Below are 19,992 nucleotides of genomic sequence, written 5' to 3'. Positions count from 1 at the left end.
ATGAGAGTGAATACCATAGAGACTACTGTTAGGAAGATATTAAATAGTAGTCCAGGTCAGGGGATGATAGTATCTTGAACTTGGGTGATGACAGTGGAAAGTGGAAAGAAGTGGGCAGATTTGACAGGTATTTAGTGGGTAGAATCAGTAGGTCAGTAACATGTTAACCAGTTGAATACGGAGACGGGTATATAGAAAAGCTGTGCAGGCCTCTGGCTTGCAAAACTAGATGCCATTCATACAAAGAGGGAATCTGGATAAGGACTAAGCTGTGGGTTGAAGATCACAAGTTTAGTGTGGGATATGAAGTATTAGAGATCCCTAAGTGTCATAGAAGTAGTTATGTTCAGTAGGCAGTTTGGATGTGTGGTCTGGGGCTCAAATTAGAGAGTAATTAAAGCTATGGAAATAGATGTTTCCCTTTTTGCCAAAGAAAAGAATATAGAAGGAGAAAAGCAGGGAGCTTAGGAGGAAGCCATGAAGAACTAAAATATTTCATGGTTGGAGGGAGGAGAGTGAGCTGGAAAGAGCATCGAGAAGGAGCAGTCAGAGAGGTTGAAAGAGTATGAATGTCATAGAAGTCAAGGGAAAAGTGAATTCAAGGACAAAGAAAGGGATCACCTAAGTTGAATGCTGTTGAGAGGTCTAAGATAACTGAAAACATTTGGTTGTATTTGGTAACCTGAAGGTGATTTACAAGAACCGTTTTGATGAAGTAAGTGCAGAAGCCAGATTAGAATGGTTGAAAAGGAAGAAGAGGATTAGTTGAAACTACCAAAAATGAGATTAATGTATCAAGTCATATTGAGCTAGTTTATGCATAAAGCTTATGTCCATATCAGTTTCTTCTATATAACTTGCCCTAATAATTACCCACATTTTAAGTAAGAATTCTTACCCATAAACAACTCAGTGTGTGCAGTGTCAGAGTTACCAGGGAGAAACACTGCAGTGGGGGAAAAGTGTGGTCTCATTGATAACTGTTATTGAAACTCCAGGCTCCTTGGGTATTGGAAAATTATCATTAGTGGAACACCTTGAAATTGTTTCTTCTTCACCATGTTATTGCTTTCCAAAATTGTAAACAGTATTTACAAAATCCTTGGTATTTTTCATGTAAGTCTTTCCTGTTCATCTTAAAATCACTCAAGTGCTGTATAGATTGTCTTCCTTTTCCAGTAGAGGGTCTCTGGTCCTTAAGGGGAAAAACAATAATGGGATTTTCTCCTAAAGATATTTCACTTAAGTGTTTTTATGTTTCTTAAGGAAATGTATATCAGCTATTTTATTTTCATTTCCATTCAAGAGACATACCAGAGTACCAAAGTTGGGAACAAGATACAGAGCACGTTATCACTGTTACTTTTTAACATAATATTTGAGAATAATAGCCAGAAAAAGTAGAAAAAATATTATAGGTTAAAAATAACTGTATTATTGTAAACTTGGAAAACCCGTGAGAGTCAACTGAAAATGACTAAAAACCAGCAAATTCATTAAAATTGCAGAAAACCATATACTTTGTATGTGTACACACACAGAGTAGAAGATTTAATGGAAGTAAACACCCTTTTTATAATATCAGCAACAAGAAATGTAGAAAATTCCTTATTAGGAAATTATTAAAACACTACTGAGGACACAAAACAAAACAACCCCACCCCCACTTTTTTCAGTGAGAAGAGTTAACATCATAAAGTACATAAAGTGTATCAATGTTCCATAAGTTAACATAAACATTTCAGGCAACTCTCCCTTCCCCCCACCATAGATACTAAGCTAATTCAGAAATGATTTGGAAAGTGGACAAACAAGACAAACCAGAGAAAAACAAAAGAAAAACAGTGAGGGGGATTAGTCCTACCAAATGATGAAGTATATTATAAAGTCTTAATAACTAAAACTTGTTTATTCTGGCTTATGAATAGTCCCATAGAACAGAATAGAAGGTCTAGAAATAGACCTATGGAACTTACTAGTGTATGATTGTGGTAAAAAATGTGATCAAGAAAAGATGAACCTTGTAGTAAATGATGTTGGAAAAACTGGATAGCCATCTGGAAAGACAGAGTTTTATCCATCACATTCTACCTCAGGATGAACTTCAAATGTATGCGATTTAATGTAAAAGATGAAACTACATACGTGTCGTTAAAAATATGGACAGATTGGAACAGGAATGTTCTTTCTAAATAACACTCAAAATTTAATATCCATAAAATAAATGATTGATAAATTCATCTATGTAAAAATTAAAACCCTTAGTAGCCAAACAACTCCACCCCCACTATTTTAAAAAAAACAAAACAAAACTGGAACTCATACAGACAAATGACCAGTCTCTTTAATAAAGCTCTTATAAATCATCAAGAAAAAGATCAGCAACCTAGTTAAAAAAAAATAGATGAAAGATAGGTGCAGACAGTTCTTAGAAAATGACATGTAAGATGGTCAACGTCATACTGAAATATTGTTTTTTCACATATTAGATTTGTAGTCATCAGGAAGTTTAACAATATAGTAGTATATGGCAAGGTTATAGGGAAACAGTCACTCATACATGGCTGGAGGGGTACATATTAATATCTCTTGTGGAGACCAATTTTGGCAGTGTATTTCAAAATTACAAATATATTTGTTATTTGACCAGGAATTCTGTTATTGAGAATTTATCCTGCGGATGTACCTGCAAATTTTTTGCATTGACAGGGTATCTATTACAGCACTATTTATAACAGGAAATGTTTGGAAATAATAGGGGATTGGTTAAATAAATTGTATGTCTATCCATCAGTGAATGATATCAGCTGTCAGAACAAACGAGCTAGCTCTTTTTCTACTGATAAGATCTCCAAATTACTGAATTAAAAAAAAAGATGCAGAACACAATAAAATACACTATCTTCATGTAAGAAAGAGGGAAAAATTACAAAAAGAATATGTACTTTTTTTTTTTTGTGGTACGCGGACCTCTCACTGTTGTGGCCTCTCCCGTTGCGGAGCACAGGCTCTGGACACGCAGGCTCAGTGGCCATGGCTCACGGGCCTAGCTGCTCCGTGGCATGTGGGATCTTCCCGGACTGGGGCACGAACCCGTGTCCCCTGCATCGGCAGGTGGACTCTCAAACACTGTGCCACCAGGGAAGCCCTGTACTTATTTTTGCTTATGCCTGTGTCAAGAAACTCTGGAAAGAAACAGACCCAAACAAATAAATGTAGTTACCTATGGAGGGGCAAAGATAAGAGGAAGACTTCTTCCTGTATACTTCTCTATATTGTTTCGATTTTGTCGGGGGGGAATCATTTAAGTATGTGATCTAATCCATAAACAAACAAGGATTCTTAAATGGCAAAACTTAAAAAGTTTTATTCTGGACTGGCTAGTTAAAAAGGGAGAGAGAGAAGAAGAGGGAAAAAATGGGAGAGGGAGAACAAGATGCAGAGAAAGATGGTAGAGTAAAAAAGGAAAATAAATACTAAAGCAGAACAAAAGACAAAGGATTAGAAATAAGGTAATCAAAAAATAAATGACTACGGAAGATGAATTTGTGTTTACATTCATTTCTGGCTGACTTAGCCATCATAATTGTTCTATTTAGGGGACCATGAAAGTGTTTTGTTTTAAGCAACAAAGGAACATTTTTACAAATTGCTTTTAAGGCATTAATGTTTGTTAAAGTAAATTTCTTAATGTTGCTTCTGGTTAAATAAGCTTTTAATTCTTAATCTTCTACTAATATGTAGCAAATAATTTAAGCACGATTTTTCTCCATTTAATTTATTTTGAATTTAATTGCTAGCTCCTTGTGGGAAGAAATCATTTCTCATTCACTTTGTGTGGTGTCAGTTATGTTATCATGCAGTATTAAAGTTGCAACCTTATTGAGACGTAATTGACAATATCAAAAAACCCACCCCTGGGGCTTCCCTGGTGGCGCAGTGGTTGAGAATCTGCCTGCTAATGCAGGGGACACGGGTTCGAGCCCTGGTCTGGGAGGATCCCACGTGCCACGGAGCAACTGGGCCCGTGAGCCACAACTGCTGTGCCTGCGCGTCTGGAGCCTGTGCTCTGCAACAAGAGAGGCCGCCATAGTGAGAGGCCCGCGCACCGTGATGAAGAGTGGCCCCCGCTTGCCACAACTGGAGAAAGCCCTCGCACAGAAATGAAGACACAACACAGCAAAAATAAATTAATTAATTAATAAACTCCTACCCCCAACATCTTAAAAAAAAAAAAAAAGTGTTCACTTTGGAAAAAAAAAAAAAAAACCCACCCCTTTAAAGTGTACAATTCAATAGTTTATGGTATATTCACAGAGTTGCACAGCTGTCACCACAGTCTAATTTTTAGAATAACTTTCACCATTCTAAAATCCTGTACCCCTTCCTCCCAGCACTAAGCAATCTTTACTCTCCTTTCTGTCTCTATGGATTTCCCTGTTCTGGACATTTCTTATGAATGGAATCAACAGTAGGTGGTCTTTTTTGTCTAGTTCCTTTCACTTAGCATAATGTTTTCAAGGTTCATTCGTGTTGTAGCATGTACTTCTATTACTTTTTATAGCTAAATAATATTCCATGTATGAATAGACCATATTTTGTTTATTCATTCATTAGTTCAGGGACATTTGAGTTGTTTTTACTTTTTGGCTGTTATGAATAATGCTGTTAGGAATATTTGTTTTTGTGTGGAAATAACGTTTTCAGTACTCTTGGGTATATGCTTTGGAGTGGAATTGCCGAGTCATATGGTAACTCTTATGTTTAACATTTTAAGGATCTGCAAAATTGTTTTCCAAAGCAGCTGTACCACTTTACAATCCTACCACCCAAGTGTGAGGGTTCTAGTTTCTCTGCATCCATGCTAACCCTTGTTACTGTCCTTTCTGTTTTAACTGTCCTATTGGGTGTGAAGTGGTATCTCGTGATACTGATTTGCATTTCCTTAATGAGTAGTGATGTTGAGCATCTTCTCGTGTACTTATTGGATATTTGTATATATTCTTTGGAGAAATGTTCATTCAGATCCATTACCTGTTATTAAATTAGTTTATTTGTCTTTTTATTGTTGAGTTGTAAGAGGGGTTTTTTTTGGTTTTTTTGTGGGTTTTTTTTTTCCGGTACGGGCCTCTCACTGCTGTGGCCTCTCCCGTTGCGGAGCACAGGCTCCGGACGTGCAGGCTCAGTGGCCATGGCTCACGGGCCCAGCAGCTCCGCGGCATGTGGGATCCCCCCAGACCGGGGCACGAACCCGTGTCCCCCGCATCGGCAGGCAGACTCTCAACCACTGCACCACCAGGGAAGCCCTGTAAGAGTTTTTTTTTAACATACTGGATATACATCCCTTATCAGACATATGATTTGCAAATATTTTTTCCCATTCCATGGATTGTCTTTTCACCTTTTTTAAAAAAACCCGGTAACTTGAAGTTTATCATTTAATCATTTTCAAGCATACAATGTAGTGTAGTGAAGTACATTTATAACATTGTGTAACAAAATTAGACACAAACAAAAACCTGTAACCATTAAGCAGTAACTCCCCTTTCCTTCCTCTGCCAGTCCCTGGTAACCTTTATTCTACTTTCTATTCCTGTGAATTTGCCTACTCTAGGTATTTCCTATAAATGGAATCACGAAGTATTTGTCCTTTTTGTGCCTGGTTTCTTTCACTTAGCATATTTTATTCAAGGTTCATCCATGTTGTATCATGTGTCAGAATTTCATTCCTTTTTATGGCTGAAAAATATTCCATTGTCTGTATATATCAAATTTTGTTTATCCATTCAACACTTGGGTTGCTTCCATATTTTGGTTGTTGTGAATAATGCTGCTGTGAGCATTGGTATACAAATCTCTGAGTGAATCCCTGTTTGCACTTCTTTAGGGTATATACCTAGGAGTAGAACAGTTGGCTTGTATGGTAATGCTAAGTTTAACATTTTGAGGAATTGCCAAACTATTTCCCACAGCAGCTACTACAGCATTTTGTCCTTTTACTTTCTTGATAGTGTCCTTTGAAGCACAAAGTTTTTAATTTTGATGAGGTATATTTTATTTATTTTTGGTTTGTTTGCTTGTGCTTTGGGTGTTGTATCTAAGAAATCATTGCCTAATCCAGTCAGGATTTATTCCTATATTTTCTTCCAAGAGTTTTACAGTTTTAGTTCCCACATTTAGGCCTATGATCCATTTTGAGTTAATTTTTGTATACAGTGTGAGGTTGGGGTCCAACCCCATTCTTTTGCATATGGGTATCAAACTGTCCCAGTGTCATTGTTGAAAAGACTGTTTTTTCCTCACTGAAGTCAGTCGACTATAAATGTAAAGGTTTATTTCTAGACTCTCGATTCTATTCCTCGATATGTATGTCTATCCTTATGCCATTACCACACTATCTTACTACTGCAGCTTGATTGTAAGTTTTGAAGTTGGGAAGTCTGAGTCTTCCTACTTAGTACTTCTTTTTCAAGATTGCTTTAGCTGTTATGGATCCCTTGCATTTCCATATGAATTTTAGGATCAGGTTGTCATCTTCTGCTTTGACCAATGTGGTGTGTATTATCATTTTTAACATTAAAGTCTTCTATTTCATGAATATCATGTAGAATTAATTGAATTCTAATAAGTTCACTAATTTTCTCTTTGATCCTCTCTCACTTTTGAAGAATGACTTTAACTTCTGATCTTAATGAGCTCTATCATATACAGTCTTTATTTCAAAATATGTACCTATTCTTAAACTTCTTTTTAAAATAATACTTGTACTCTCCTTCCCTTTTCATCCTAGTTCTTCTGGGATCTTGTTATTTCGATTATTCACCATAATATTCCATTTTAGTTCAGTTTCCCACCCTTACCAATTCTTAATCTCAAATGGATTGCCTCCTATTACTTCTCACTCCCTTTTTCTCATTACTTTCACTTTCAAACTTCCTAAATAAGTGGTCTTCTCTTCCAGCTTTTGTTGCTTCATTAGTTATCCACTTACTAACTGCTTGGACAAGTATCTTAATTTTTCTGGACTTTTTTTTTTGTAAAAATAAGTAAATTGGTCGAGATTAGTTGTGTTAGGTCTCCATTCTAGCCTTTGAACCCTGGAGTCCTTACTCAGACTCCCTGTGTACAGAAGTGGAGCTGTTCTGTCCTGAATTTTGGGTGGCAACCTTAGAGCCATTTGCCACACCAGGATGATCCTTTGGGGGCCTCTGTGGAGCCCCCAAGAGCATAGTTTGAAGCCATTTCAAAGTCCCTTTGGCCCTAAAATTTGGTAACTCCATAGCGATTACAGAAGTTGCAGTTCTTGAAAGTTTCAAATAATTTATTTGTTGCCAAATTAAATTGTCTTGTTAGGTACCAATTCTCCAGTATATTTTATAGTATCTCAACCCTTAGTTGCTCTGTTACTCCTCACTAAATTTTCTTTCCTTGGCTTTAATCTCATACACACAATCCCTTAAAGGGCTACTCAGCTTAGATTCTAACACAAGAAGCTTTCCCAAATCATACCAGCTCATAATAACATTTTTTCCAATTATAATCCACTGTAATAATCCTTTATGCCATTCATGTGGCCCTTAAAAGTTGCCTGAAGTATTTTGAGCTACGTAAAGATAATTTAGGCCCAGATTCTGACCTAAAGAAATGTAATTTAGTTAAAAGAATAGATTCGTACAAAATAATTATTGGAATGAAAGTAATGAGTGCCATTGGAGAGGTACAGCTGAAGTTCTCTGGAAAGTTAAAGAAGATAAAGATGCCTTTCCTCTAGGGGAATAGGGCAAAGTATCCCAGAGGAGATGGGCTGGGCCTTGAGGGGAGTGTAGTACCTGAACACAACGGAGGTGGACTAAGAGAGCTGCGTGAATCAAGGCAGAAGTAGGAAAGCATGAGATGGTAGGCTCTTCGATTTGGCTGGAGAAAAATGTTAAGAAGATAACTAGTGGATTATAAAGTTATAAAGGTAAACCAAAGCTGGATGTAGTTCTGTTAGTTATTTCTTTCTTGTTTTTCCAATTATGTCATAAACTCTTTGAGGACAAGTAACATGTCTTATACTTTTATGGGTAGAGGAGAAGTATTCAGTAAAGTTTTGTTGACTGTATGAAGGGTAGAAACAGTGTTTTCCCAAACAAGCATTATTTAAGATAACTTCTTGTCACACCCTTCTATTTACTTAGGCTGTGGCTTTATCAGTAAAAGCCATTTTAGATCTTCTTAGTAATGGTTCATTAAAGCTGAGAAGTCCTTAATGTGATTTAAAAAAAAAAAAAAACTGGGGGTGGTGTGGGGGTCATGTGCCCAGTTAACAGCCCTCAATTTAATTCGCTCCCGAAAAGACATGAGAAATGCTGGTTTGAGTCGAGGAAAAGAGAATCAGTATAAACAAACATTACTTTTAAAACTTAGTCTCTAATTTAAGCTCTTCTTATGTTTTAATAAATTAGATTTAAAAAATATTTTCCTAGGATTCAGATTTCATTTAACCACAAATATCTTTGAAAAGACATGAAGAATTAAAAAGGTATACCCAAGAATTGTGTTGGACTATGTATGGGTAACATTTTGTTTTTTCAAAAAATTTTCTGAAATACTTTTTGTATGATTGAAAAAAGGATTAGAAACATCAGCCACTCTACTGAAACCCTGTTCATATTACTGTTAAGGTCCTGGTAATAATACCGGTCTCTATGGAAGGTGTATATTATGTACACATACAGTAAAAGGGAAATTGAGTATGCCTGCTTTCAACCTTTTCTTTCCAATGGCGTGTACCAATCTCTTTCATTTTTACAAAGCAAGATATTCTTGACAAATTAAACTGGAAGATATGTTTAGTATGAGGGAGACTTTTGCCATTTAAAAAGAACAAAGTATGGCAACGTTCAAAAGCCATTTATTTAGAGGTCCTTGTGGTAAAGTAATTCATTATTTTACAGTATTTGTTTTGTTTTAAACTTTCTGTATCATGTGCTAGGTGAAAAACCATTTCGCTGTGATGAATGTGGTATGAGATTCATTCAAAAATACCATATGGAAAGGCATAAGAGAACTCATAGTGGAGAAAAACCCTACCAGTGTGAATACTGTTTACAGGTAAGGTGCGGTTTGAATTTTTTTTAAAAATCACTTTATTGTGGTATGAGTGACATTGAAACTCTTCTATCTGAAATTAAATTATAAAACAATTCTAATAAGTTAAATTAGAAAATGTTACTACTAAAACTATTTGAAGAACTTCCTAACTGCTGTTGATTCAATTTGTAATAAACAGTTGGCTCAGCAAATTAGTTTGGAGTTGCTCATATTATTATACTTACATCTATCTTTATATTAATTCCATTTTTTTCTTTTCTTTTCTTGGTTGACCAAAATACAAACTAAAACAAAAAACTCACTTCCGAACTTTGAATTCGACAGTATTTTTCCAGAACAGATCGTGTACTGAAACATAAACGTATGTGCCATGAAAATCATGACAAAAAACTAAACAGATGTGCCATCAAAGGTGGCCTTCTGACATCTGAGGAAGATTCTGGCTTTTCTACATCACCAAAAGATAACTCACTGCCAAAAAAGAAAAGGCAGAAAACTGAGAAAAAATCATCTGGGATGGACAAAGAGAGTTCTTTGGACAAATCTGACCTGAAGAAAGACAAAAATGATTACTTGCCTCTTTACTCTTCAAGTACTAAAGTAAAAGATGAGTATATGGTGGCAGAGTATGCTGTTGAAATGCCGCATTCTTCAGTTGGGGGATCGCATTTAGAAGATGCATCAGGAGAAATACATCCACCTAAGTTGGTTCTCAAAAAAATTAATAGTAAGAGAAGTCTGAAACAGCCATTGGAGCAAAATCAAACAATTTCGCCTTTATCCACATATGAAGAGAGCAAAGTTTCAAAGTATGCTTTTGAACTTGTGGACAAACAAGCTTTACTGGACTCAGAAGGCAATGCTGACATTGACCAGGTTGACAATTTGCAAGAGGGGCCTAGTAAACCTGTGCACAGTAGCACTAATTATGATGATGCCATGCAGTTTTTGAAGAAGAAGCGATATCTTCAGGCAGCAAGTAACAATAGTAGGGAGTATGCGCTGAATGTGGGTACCATAGCTTCTCAGCCTTCTGTAACACAGGCAGCTGTGGCAAGTGTCATTGATGAGAGTACCACAGCATCCATATTAGATTCACAGGCACTGAATGTGGAGATAAAAAGTAATCATGACAAAAATGTTATTCCAGATGAGGTACTGCAGACTCTGTTGGATCATTATTCTCATAAAGCTAATGGACAACATGAGATATCATTCAGTGTTGCGGACACTGAGGTGACTTCTAGCATATCAATAAACTCTTCTGAAGTACCTGAGGTTACCCAGTCGGAGAATGTTGGATCAAGCTCCCAAGCATCCTCATCAGATAAAGCCAACATGTTGCAGGAATACTCAAAGTTTCTGCAGCAGGCTTTGGACAGAACTAGCCAAAATGATGCCTATTTGAATAGCCCGAGCCTTAACTTTGTGACCGATAACCAGACCCTTCCAAATCAGCCAGCATTCTCTTCCATAGACAAGCAAGTCTATGCAGCCATGCCCATCAATAGCTTTCGATCAGGAATGAATTCTCCATTAAGAACAACTCCAGATAAGTCCCACTTTGGACTAATAGTTGGTGATTCACAGCACTCATTTCCCTTTTCAGGTGATGAGACAAACCATGCTTCTGCCACATCAACACAGGACTTTTTGGATCAAGTGACTTCTCAGAAGAAAGCTGAGGCTCAGCCTGTCCACCAAGCTTACCAAATGAGCTCTTTTGAACAACCCTTCCGTGCTCCATATCATGGATCCAGAGCTGGAATAGCTACTCAGTTTAGCACTGCCAATGGACAGGTGAACCTTCGGGGACCAGGGACAAGTGCAGAATTTCCAGAATTTCCCTTGGTGAATGTAAATGATAATAGAGCTGGGATGACATCCTCACCTGATGCCACAACTGGCCAGACTTTTGGCTAAAAAAATGTGTAAATAATACTGGCACTTTAGAACAGATTAATCAAGAGTGGGGTTACTCTGTGTAAAATGGAGTGCTGTACAGATTTAAGAGCAATGCGTTAAAACAAGTTAAGCTGATATGAATAGCAAGATAATCCAATAACTGCATTTTGTTTGGTTAGTCAGCATTCTTTGAACTGCCTTACATGTTGTCACCTTTATAGAAGCAATGCATTATTTGTTTTAGATCAGAAACTTGCTATTCCACCTACACCAAGTTTAAAAGGAAAAAAAAAAGACTTTCGCACAATTGTTTCCTAACTGATAATATTGTACATTTTTAGGAGATTAGTAATTGTGTGAAATTTACTCATACTGTTTCTAAGTTTTTCAGCATAGTCATGGCACTTCAGCAGGGAATCTGAGTATACTTTATAGACAGAGTGAACTTAAAAGTTTAAATGTCAAGAGATTATGGCTTAAATAAATTAGTGTGTCCTATAGGGGGAAAAAGGAAACCACCTTTTAAAAAGAATGATATGCCATATACCCTTGATTTTCATTTTGCATTATATTGACATGTTTTTTTTGAGAAAAAAAGTAATAAAAATCTGATAGTCTAAGACTCCACTATTTAAAAGCCTAATTACTTTAAAAATATGCATACTTTCAAAACTTTTACCAAAATACATAACTGTTGAAGCATTCACTTCTCTATGGAAGTATGCATATTGGTGTCAGTTTCTTTGTACAGTTGTACCTAGATATTTTTTATGATTTTTCATGTGCAAGTATCAAGGTTTTGAAGTTTTAGTAAAAAGATATTCTGTAGATTACATTCCCAAGAACATAATGCTTATACAAAATGTATATTCCACATTTTAAAGCTTAATTGTATTTTACTTTACATATACACTTCAGTTAACATAGAGCACTTAGAATCTATTTGGTATTTTTGATTTCTCAAAGTAAAAAAAAAAATTTAGATTTTTAGGTTTGATATGGTTGTGTCATAATCATCTCATAATTGAAAATTTTAATTTTTGGCAATAAAAGGAAATTGGATATCTTTGGAACTGTAAAACCTGGTTTAATCCTTCTCTTTCTAGAATCTTGATAGATTGGATAATTAAACAGTATCCAGAGAAACTAAAGAAATGGGCATTTTAATTGCTTATTTTATCTTGAGTTACTTTTTAATGAACACTGCTCATTACAATTTTACAAACCAAGAGTGTTTACTAATTCTAGTAACTACAGTTTCTTTTTCAGCTAGATGAGTGATCGGAAACTTTTTGTTGCATTTCAAAATCTAAATAAACTACAGACTTTATCCTTATACCACGAATGTTTTTTTTTTTTAATTCTTTGTCTTAAAATAATACAGCATGGTACAATAAATAGTGCTTTTATATATATACATATTATATGTATACTTTTCTAAAGAATGATGGTTTGAGTTACACATTGGACAGTTTTAATTTTTGGAAAGTAACATTAGTTATATTGATTTTATTATCCTGTTTAATTTCTTCCAACTTTTTGGTTTTTTATGTTAAATTTCCACCATCTTTGTCACAATGCACACATACTGATATAGCACCAGTGATAATCTAAAATTAAAACCCTTGGAAGATGCAACTTTATATTAATTTCCATTTTAACTTTTGTATTGGCCTTATAGATCTGCAGTCTTTGTTTCAGTATAGAATGTTATACATTTAAATTATTTTTTTCTTTTATTTAATGTTATCCCAAGACTGTTCTCATAAAGAAAGGGAACAAAGAAATATCTACCCTTAACATCTTTTGCATTTATTTTGAATATATGGTGTTTTTATGATAAGGAATATAAATTATGTTTAATATGGGTTTCCTCTACACTTTGGTTATTAAACTTTGCTTGAAATATTTTCCCATTTGACAGCTTTCTTTGCTGCCAAATTTTTCAAGAATTTTAGACTTCTTTGAAGTAGATATTGAAGTTCTGCCATTATTGACTCTTCAGAATGGTGTGTCTTGCGTTGCACATTACAACCTCAAGAAGGCTTCATTCAGGCGAGATGTTAACAATGGAACTGTGCTCTCCCTAGGTATAGGCATTTTTGTTTTTCTCATACTACTATTGGATGATGGTAGGCTTTTATTTTGTTTTTTTGTTTTTGTTTTGAGCCTGGTTAGAATTTCTGTTCTGCTGAGAACTTGGTACAGAATAAGGTTTTTTGTTTGTGTTAACATCACCAGCACAGTTTTTAGAATGTGGCTCTACTGCTGAGCAGTAAGTCAAGGAGGGAAGGCCTTTGAAAGTGGCAGTCATGCAAGCAGTTCAGGTGTTGCATTCCTGTGTTCACCACATTTCTTTACATCTACATAATGGCAGACTTTTCTACCACATTATAAGCATATTTTGAGATAAATGATACTTTGGCATAATTTACTGACTTACCACTTTTTAAGTATAGTCATTGCTCTCTTACTGTGAAATTCTACATGCCTACCAGAGTTACCTTGTATTATCATCATATGATAAACATCTCAGCAGTTTGGGTTTCCCCACTTTGGTTCAGAAAGTTACTTAATTTCTATCTGGGCATTAATAGAGAAAGCAAGTAGCCTTTTGTGCTGCTTTAAATCAGAATATTGAGGATATCCTTTTGCAATTTTTTTTTCATTTCTCTTGGTGAGCAAATTGTTCTATGAAAACATACTCTTACACCCTTAAACTTGGCAAAGTGTGAGTGAGTGAGATGTGCTTTCTTAGGACCTGTTCTCATGTTTGAAGATTGGAAACAGATCACATTAGTTGAAGTAATATCTCTTGAACATCTTCTAAAAGCGTGTTTTTTAAAAAAAACTTATTGCACACATATTTCATTTGGTTCAGAATATTTGAAGTGGCTCTTAAACTTTTTGGATCTACTTGCAGATTTTCTAGTTGATACCATAGAAATCCATCCTTTTAGCTCTGGCTGAGTGAGGACTGTCCATGGTCGGGTAATTTTTCTCGTTTTGAGAGGCAAAAGAGGCCTTGTGCTCAGGGTAGGCTTTCATTTCCACAGGCCAGAGAAACTTGCGAAGTGCCAGCTAGGTTAGATCTTTTGCCACTTCTTTCATTTTATTAATTTGGGTTTTTAAAGGGCTGTTAAAAAAAAAAAAAAAAAGCCGGGAAACTTAAAAGTAGGCATTACTGTAAAACTACATTTCTTAGACTTAGAACATTTTAAACTAGAACTCGTTTTTTCACAGTATATTTACTTGAAGAAGCACTATTATAATACAATGAGAAACTTTTTGACTCTGCAATTTAATTTAAACATTTTCCGTTTCAAATTGCTTTATTTCAGGGAAATAATTTTCCAGTTGTTTTTGCTATATTCTGCAAATAAAAAAACGTATGTTTCCTTTTTCACTTAAACTTTGGTAGGAAACAAACTAAAGCAGACAAACATTTCTTGTTGTGTTTGTTGCTTTCTTTAATCCAATGGATAAAAAAGTAAAACCCTGTAAACATTATTTTATTTTTTTATGCAATACCATGCTGTAAATATGGTTCATCAAATAAGGATGTACCTATGATTGAATCTTTAATTCTGCACAGTTAGAGTTTATATATAAACGTGTCTTGACAATCAAGGACTTTTATGTGAGTCTTCCTTTATGATGTTTATTAATGTTATGCATTCCATTTGTTTTGAAGTGAGTACCAATGTGCTAATTTGTATTGTTTGAAAGTATGTAATGTTTTTACAGCTTGTTTTTAAGAATCTGTAAATATGTACAAACAAATCACAGTACTGCTTTATGTTAGAAGGCATATGATGTTGTACTGTATGTAAGCAATAATACATAGCAGTGCTAACTTTACAAGTAGCATCAGGAAAGTTCTAAAAACATTTCAGAGTTATTAATTATCTTTATTTCATTTAATAATGATTATCTTTAATCAGTTTTTATAAGCAAATTCCATTGTTCCTCCTATTGGAACGTAACACTGTTTACACAGCATAATTGAAGTTGCAGGGGAGACAGGCTAAATCTGCCTTCATCTGTACTCACTTTCACTAAGCATTGAATGGCCTTACCACCCTTCTGCAAGATGGAGGAAGACTGCAAAACTTAGTGCCCATCACACTGAAGGAAGGGGGTGTGTTTTTTTGCCTGCTTCTGTACTGCTACCTAACTTTGTGGTTTGCTTTGGATTTTAATATTTGTTTCTGTTTTAGAGTCAAGCCCATAAGTTTTGAGGTGACTTCAGCTCCGTTGTGAAATAGTTCTCTTCATATTTCATAGCTACATTTCAATAATTCTGAACTTTCTACTTTGATTTTTAGATACTTATTTTTCAACCTTGATTTCTCAGCTGATCAGATGAATTTATTCAACTTCAATACAAAGAAAGACAAACCTATTGTAGTTTGATTTGAGTAGATATTATACTGTACAGAACAGCTAACTATTTGAACACACACATCACTGCTTTAGAAATAAAACCGCCAATTTATAAATGTATATGACCTACATTTTATAGGAAAAATGTTTTTAAATGCTAGTCATTTATATAATGTGCTTTGAAGGATTTGCTAGTCCACTTCTGTCACTTTTTAGTACACTGGTATCTTTTATATGTAATGTATGCTTTTTATTATTGTAGCAGAGCATTTCAGTAGAAAGAATTTTGCAACAATATGGGGGAAATTTTTCATTGTTGGATTTGAATTATACTGGATTTTATCTGTGTAGTCTTACTTGTCTTTATTTTAATGCTGTCTGGAAGGGAACTTGGTATCCAAATAAAGCAGGTAACCTCATTTTACTTCAAGGGCATACTGTGTAGTGCTGAATTTAATCTGGAAATCTGATGATTTTGAAAAGAAAAACAAGTTTATAAAAATTGTACAGAAGAAATTAAATGTGTAATGGAAATCCTGATGGTGGAGCACGTTGAATTTTCTGATATATAGTGTTATTTTCCTGGGATCCCCTATGCCTTCTTTGTATTTCAACTAATAAAGGAAAAACCTTGTCATTGAAACTGGTAGGATAATAGGATATTCTGAATATACAGTATTACCTTTCCTATCCCATTTTCTCACCCTTTCTCAATCACTGTAAATTTTATTTTCTATTTCCTATTGATAATTAAACATGTACATAATATAGACACTGTTGTATAGAATTGAATGAATTGGGTTGCTATGCTTGAGTGGGTAACTAAGTGGAAATATGGATACTGGGAATTTATAAAATGCCAGAACAAATTTATAGGAAAAAGGGGAGCATCATGTATGTCCTGAAAGGTCATAGCCGATGTTTCTTCAGCCCTCTGGGACATCAGTGTGAAAGAACTACAAACTCAGTATCTGACACAAGTGGGTCTTTCCTTCCCCACCTCCCCTTCAAATATATGAGCACTAAATTTCAAAGTCTACTCAGGTGAAAATTGCTTTGCAATGAAACTTATCACATTGAAAATTTCACTGTCAAATGAAAAGATATTTGTGATATTTTTAAATACAAACTTTCACATTGGTAGTCAGCAGCCTGGCAATTGAAATTCAGTAAGTCAGTATATTTTAAAATACATTTTACCCTCCAAACAGAATTGTTTTTAAACAATTGGGAGGATTTTTTTGTTGTTGTTTAAATGCGTTTTTTATTGTCATTGTAAAAATAAAAATTTGCTTGACCCCATATTATGCTGAATGAATTGCTGAGCCTTTATAATACAATGAAAGTTTGTTTCATGCATAATCATGGAACACAGAAATGTTCTTTAAACTGACCTATTCATTTAGAGGTTTAATGAGTTTCACAGCTTCTGGCATTATTGTCATGTAGTTAACCTTGCCATTTGGAGTTTATACCATTTTATGTATTATGATACTAAAGGAAGTTGTTTTTGTTTTATTTTTAATTATTAGATAATTTATATTTGCAAATTCTGCATTTTAAATGTGGACACTGGCTGTTTGAAAAATAAAATCAGAATACAGTTTTATGAATAATTTCCTAGCTGAATTTTTCACAATATTCTGAACCAAATAACTAATGGAAAATATTTTAAAACTGTGGAAAGATCAATATTAAAAAGAGAAAAAGGATGTCTATATGGAATGAACAGTTTGTTACACAAATTGGGTAACAGTTAGCAGGGCCTTTACTGTAGCTTTATGTAGAACATTATTTATTAGGCAGTTCTAAAATACAGGAGTCAAGTGTTAGTCACCCAGTATTTTAGACTTGAGATAAACTTAACATAGAGCCAAGAATAAGGGCATAAGAACATATATGATTTTTTTTCTTTGTAGATAAGATTCAATTATCATCATACATGGGAATTTTTTTTTTCCCGTTAATGAAGATTTGTTTTCATCCATTTACCTCCTTGCCAGTCCCCCCTCCCTATTTTGTGACCAGTGGGACACATTGTAAGAAAGCCGTCTGCAGCTAGGAGTGCAGTTTGGGTCCTTGGGACAAATAAAAACTAACTGGCTTTTGCAGAGATTAATCCTAGGACCCTGACTTTATTAGCATGGTGCTTTAACCAATTATACATAATAATACCACCTATAGTCTACTAACCCATTTCCTAGATCACACTTTTTCTTGAATGATTAGGAATGGTGGGGAGAGGGGTGGTGAGATACTCTACATGATAGTTCTCCCACCTTCTGAAGATTACAGAAAAAATGGAAGTCATTTGAATTAATGTTACGTTATTGAGTCTTACTTGACAATTTATCATGCACAAAGGGAGTATGAAGATTTTAATGATTATATGTTTGGACGGAATTAAAAAATTTTTTTCGGAGTGCTGGCAATTTTTCCCTCCACTTTGATGAAACTGATGATGGTATTGGAATAAATTATATTCATTTGATGGATAAAGAACCAATGAAGCAGAAGAGTTTTAAGTGAACTAAAGGTAAATTTTGAGTCTCATGATTTTAGTTCTTTTATCATTTTCAGATGTCCTTAAAAGGACATTTATAGTAAAAACATTTTACGAACACACTCATGCAGTTGTATATGCATACGAGTAAGAGCTGGGATGTGATACTGTAAATGAGAGTGACATTTTCAAAGTGATTTTTCAAACTACTGGGAAAACAAGTTTAGAAATGGACTTGAATTGTGAAGTAGAGAACATTTGAGCCTTTGCATATTTATCAATTTATACAGATGAACTCTTAAAGTTGTAACTTTCTTAATTTTTCCTAGCTTATCCCATTGTTAATAAGATTCTGAAACTATGATGCCTGTGTCAAGGTGGTGAAGGGGCCCAAAGAATGTATTATCTGTGATAGTAATTGTGTTTTCTATTGGTTTGAATCCTTGTAGGGGCACGGTATTCAGCATGGATAACCTACTTAGTAACAGGCTTTGTGCTAGATGCAAATAATAGGTGGTTGAGGCTACTAAGTGTCTTTATTTGAGCATCTGAAAGGTATCAGTTGCAGGATGGTATTAATTGCAGGATGCAGGACTGTAGTTTATTAAAGCAAATATTCAGTGTTAAGATGTGTTGGGCGCTGTGCTGAGTAATTTATATGTCATTCCTCAACAAATGGGTAAGTAGTAGTGTTTCTTATTTTAACTAGAATAGTTTTCTAGACAATTTTAATAAATTGGTTCCAGAAGATAGAAAATATATACCAATACAGTGGAAATAGAGAATATCGTTAAAAAGTATCCCCTAATTAAAATATCAAACTTATGACTAGGATTCAAACCTGGGCTGTGGAAATGAGATAGTAGGCTTTGTTCAGAAGGAACTGACCTATTACAGAAATGGAAGATTAATACTCTGTAGGGATTCACAAACCTGAGGATAAAAATGGATGAGAGAATCACCCCTCGTTGGGGTTTGGAAATGGACGCTGGAGGATTCTTTCCTAGAAGTAGGAGAACCAATGCTTTTAGTCATTTCTAGCACATTCTTCATGAAACTGTATTAATATTATTTTAAATAGATTGAAATCATACACTACTAGTCAGTACTCCCAGATATGATTACGATACTCTTCATGTCAAATAACTTCCACTAGCTTCTAATTATCCGGTATTCTCTTTTCCTTAGCCATTTCCTTCAAGGTGTTTAGGCCACTGTAAAATTTATCTTTAAACCTCCAATATGGTAGTTTTCCTTTGTTTCTTTGTGAGAACTCCAGCACTATCGTGTAACTTTTGTCAGTGGCAATATGAGGGTTAAGACTGATTGCTAGAGCACAAAATTAAATGTTAGGAAGAGGACACAACTGAGTAAATGAGTTCAGAACAACTTGGGGCTCCACAGGAGGCCTTGGCTGAGAGCAGTTGTCCAGCGCAGTTTGTGGAGTTGGCCCTCCGGATTTGGGAGCGGATGATGGCACTCAAAGGCAGCATAACGAGCGCTGCATGGGACAGCTTTAAGTACCTGTGTGTGATGTTGCTGAGGAGGATCGTGAGACAGCAGGTGTATAGTTTGGTAATATTCTGCACGGGCAGATAAGGAGCAGTGAAGTAAGCAAGGAACTTAGACCTTCAAGTTCTGGCTCTCCCTTGACCTATCTCTGTAACATTGTACAAGCCACTTATCTTTCCTGAGTCTCAGTGTTTTTTTCATCTGTAAGGTTGGCATAATAAAAACCCCTATGAGAGTTGCTGTGACTATCACATCACTCGAGATAATTTGTAAACTTACAAAAGCACAAACAAATATTCCCTAGTTTAGATTTTAGAAGTAGCACAAAGGCAAAATAGAGCAGAATTGGACAAATTTTGGAAGCTTCATTTCATGTAAAGCAGCACATGAGTAAATTCCTGACTTGCTGACAATATCTTTCAAAAGATTAAAGAAGATATGATAGGATCTGTCTGTCTGGATTTAATTGACCAGCAAAGAATAACTAGTTAGGTGGAAATGACATAAATTTTGTAAATTTATGATTCCATTATCTGAGACCCTGAGAGGGATGGAGAACGGCATATGTTGCTGTGAATGAGAAACAAAAT

General features: G+C 35.0%; 1 protein-coding gene across 4 annotated transcripts in view; it reads left to right on the top strand.

Annotated features, from left to right (window-relative positions):
• ZNF148 (zinc finger protein 148) overlaps positions 1-14,223 on the top strand; it is a 131,279-nt gene extending 117,056 nt beyond the window's left edge. For all 4 annotated transcript variants that reach the window (XM_082625016.1, XM_082625014.1, XM_082625017.1 and 1 more), the window contains 2 exons: positions 8,978-9,096; positions 9,421-14,223. In XM_082625016.1, coding sequence (XP_082481142.1) covers positions 8,978-9,096; positions 9,421-11,019 — 1,718 coding nt within the window. In that variant the 3' untranslated portion in view covers positions 11,020-14,223. The remainder of the gene's footprint in view (positions 1-8,977; positions 9,097-9,420) is intronic.
• Positions 14,224-19,992: the final 5,769 nt, after the last annotated feature.

The sequence above is a fragment of the Mesoplodon mirus genome (assembly GCF_964341445.2).
Source record: "Mesoplodon mirus genome assembly, chromosome: 6".
In the NCBI taxonomy this organism is placed as follows: domain Eukaryota; kingdom Metazoa; phylum Chordata; class Mammalia; order Artiodactyla; family Ziphiidae; genus Mesoplodon; species Mesoplodon mirus.
This window is presented reverse-complemented; position numbering and strand designations above follow the sequence as displayed.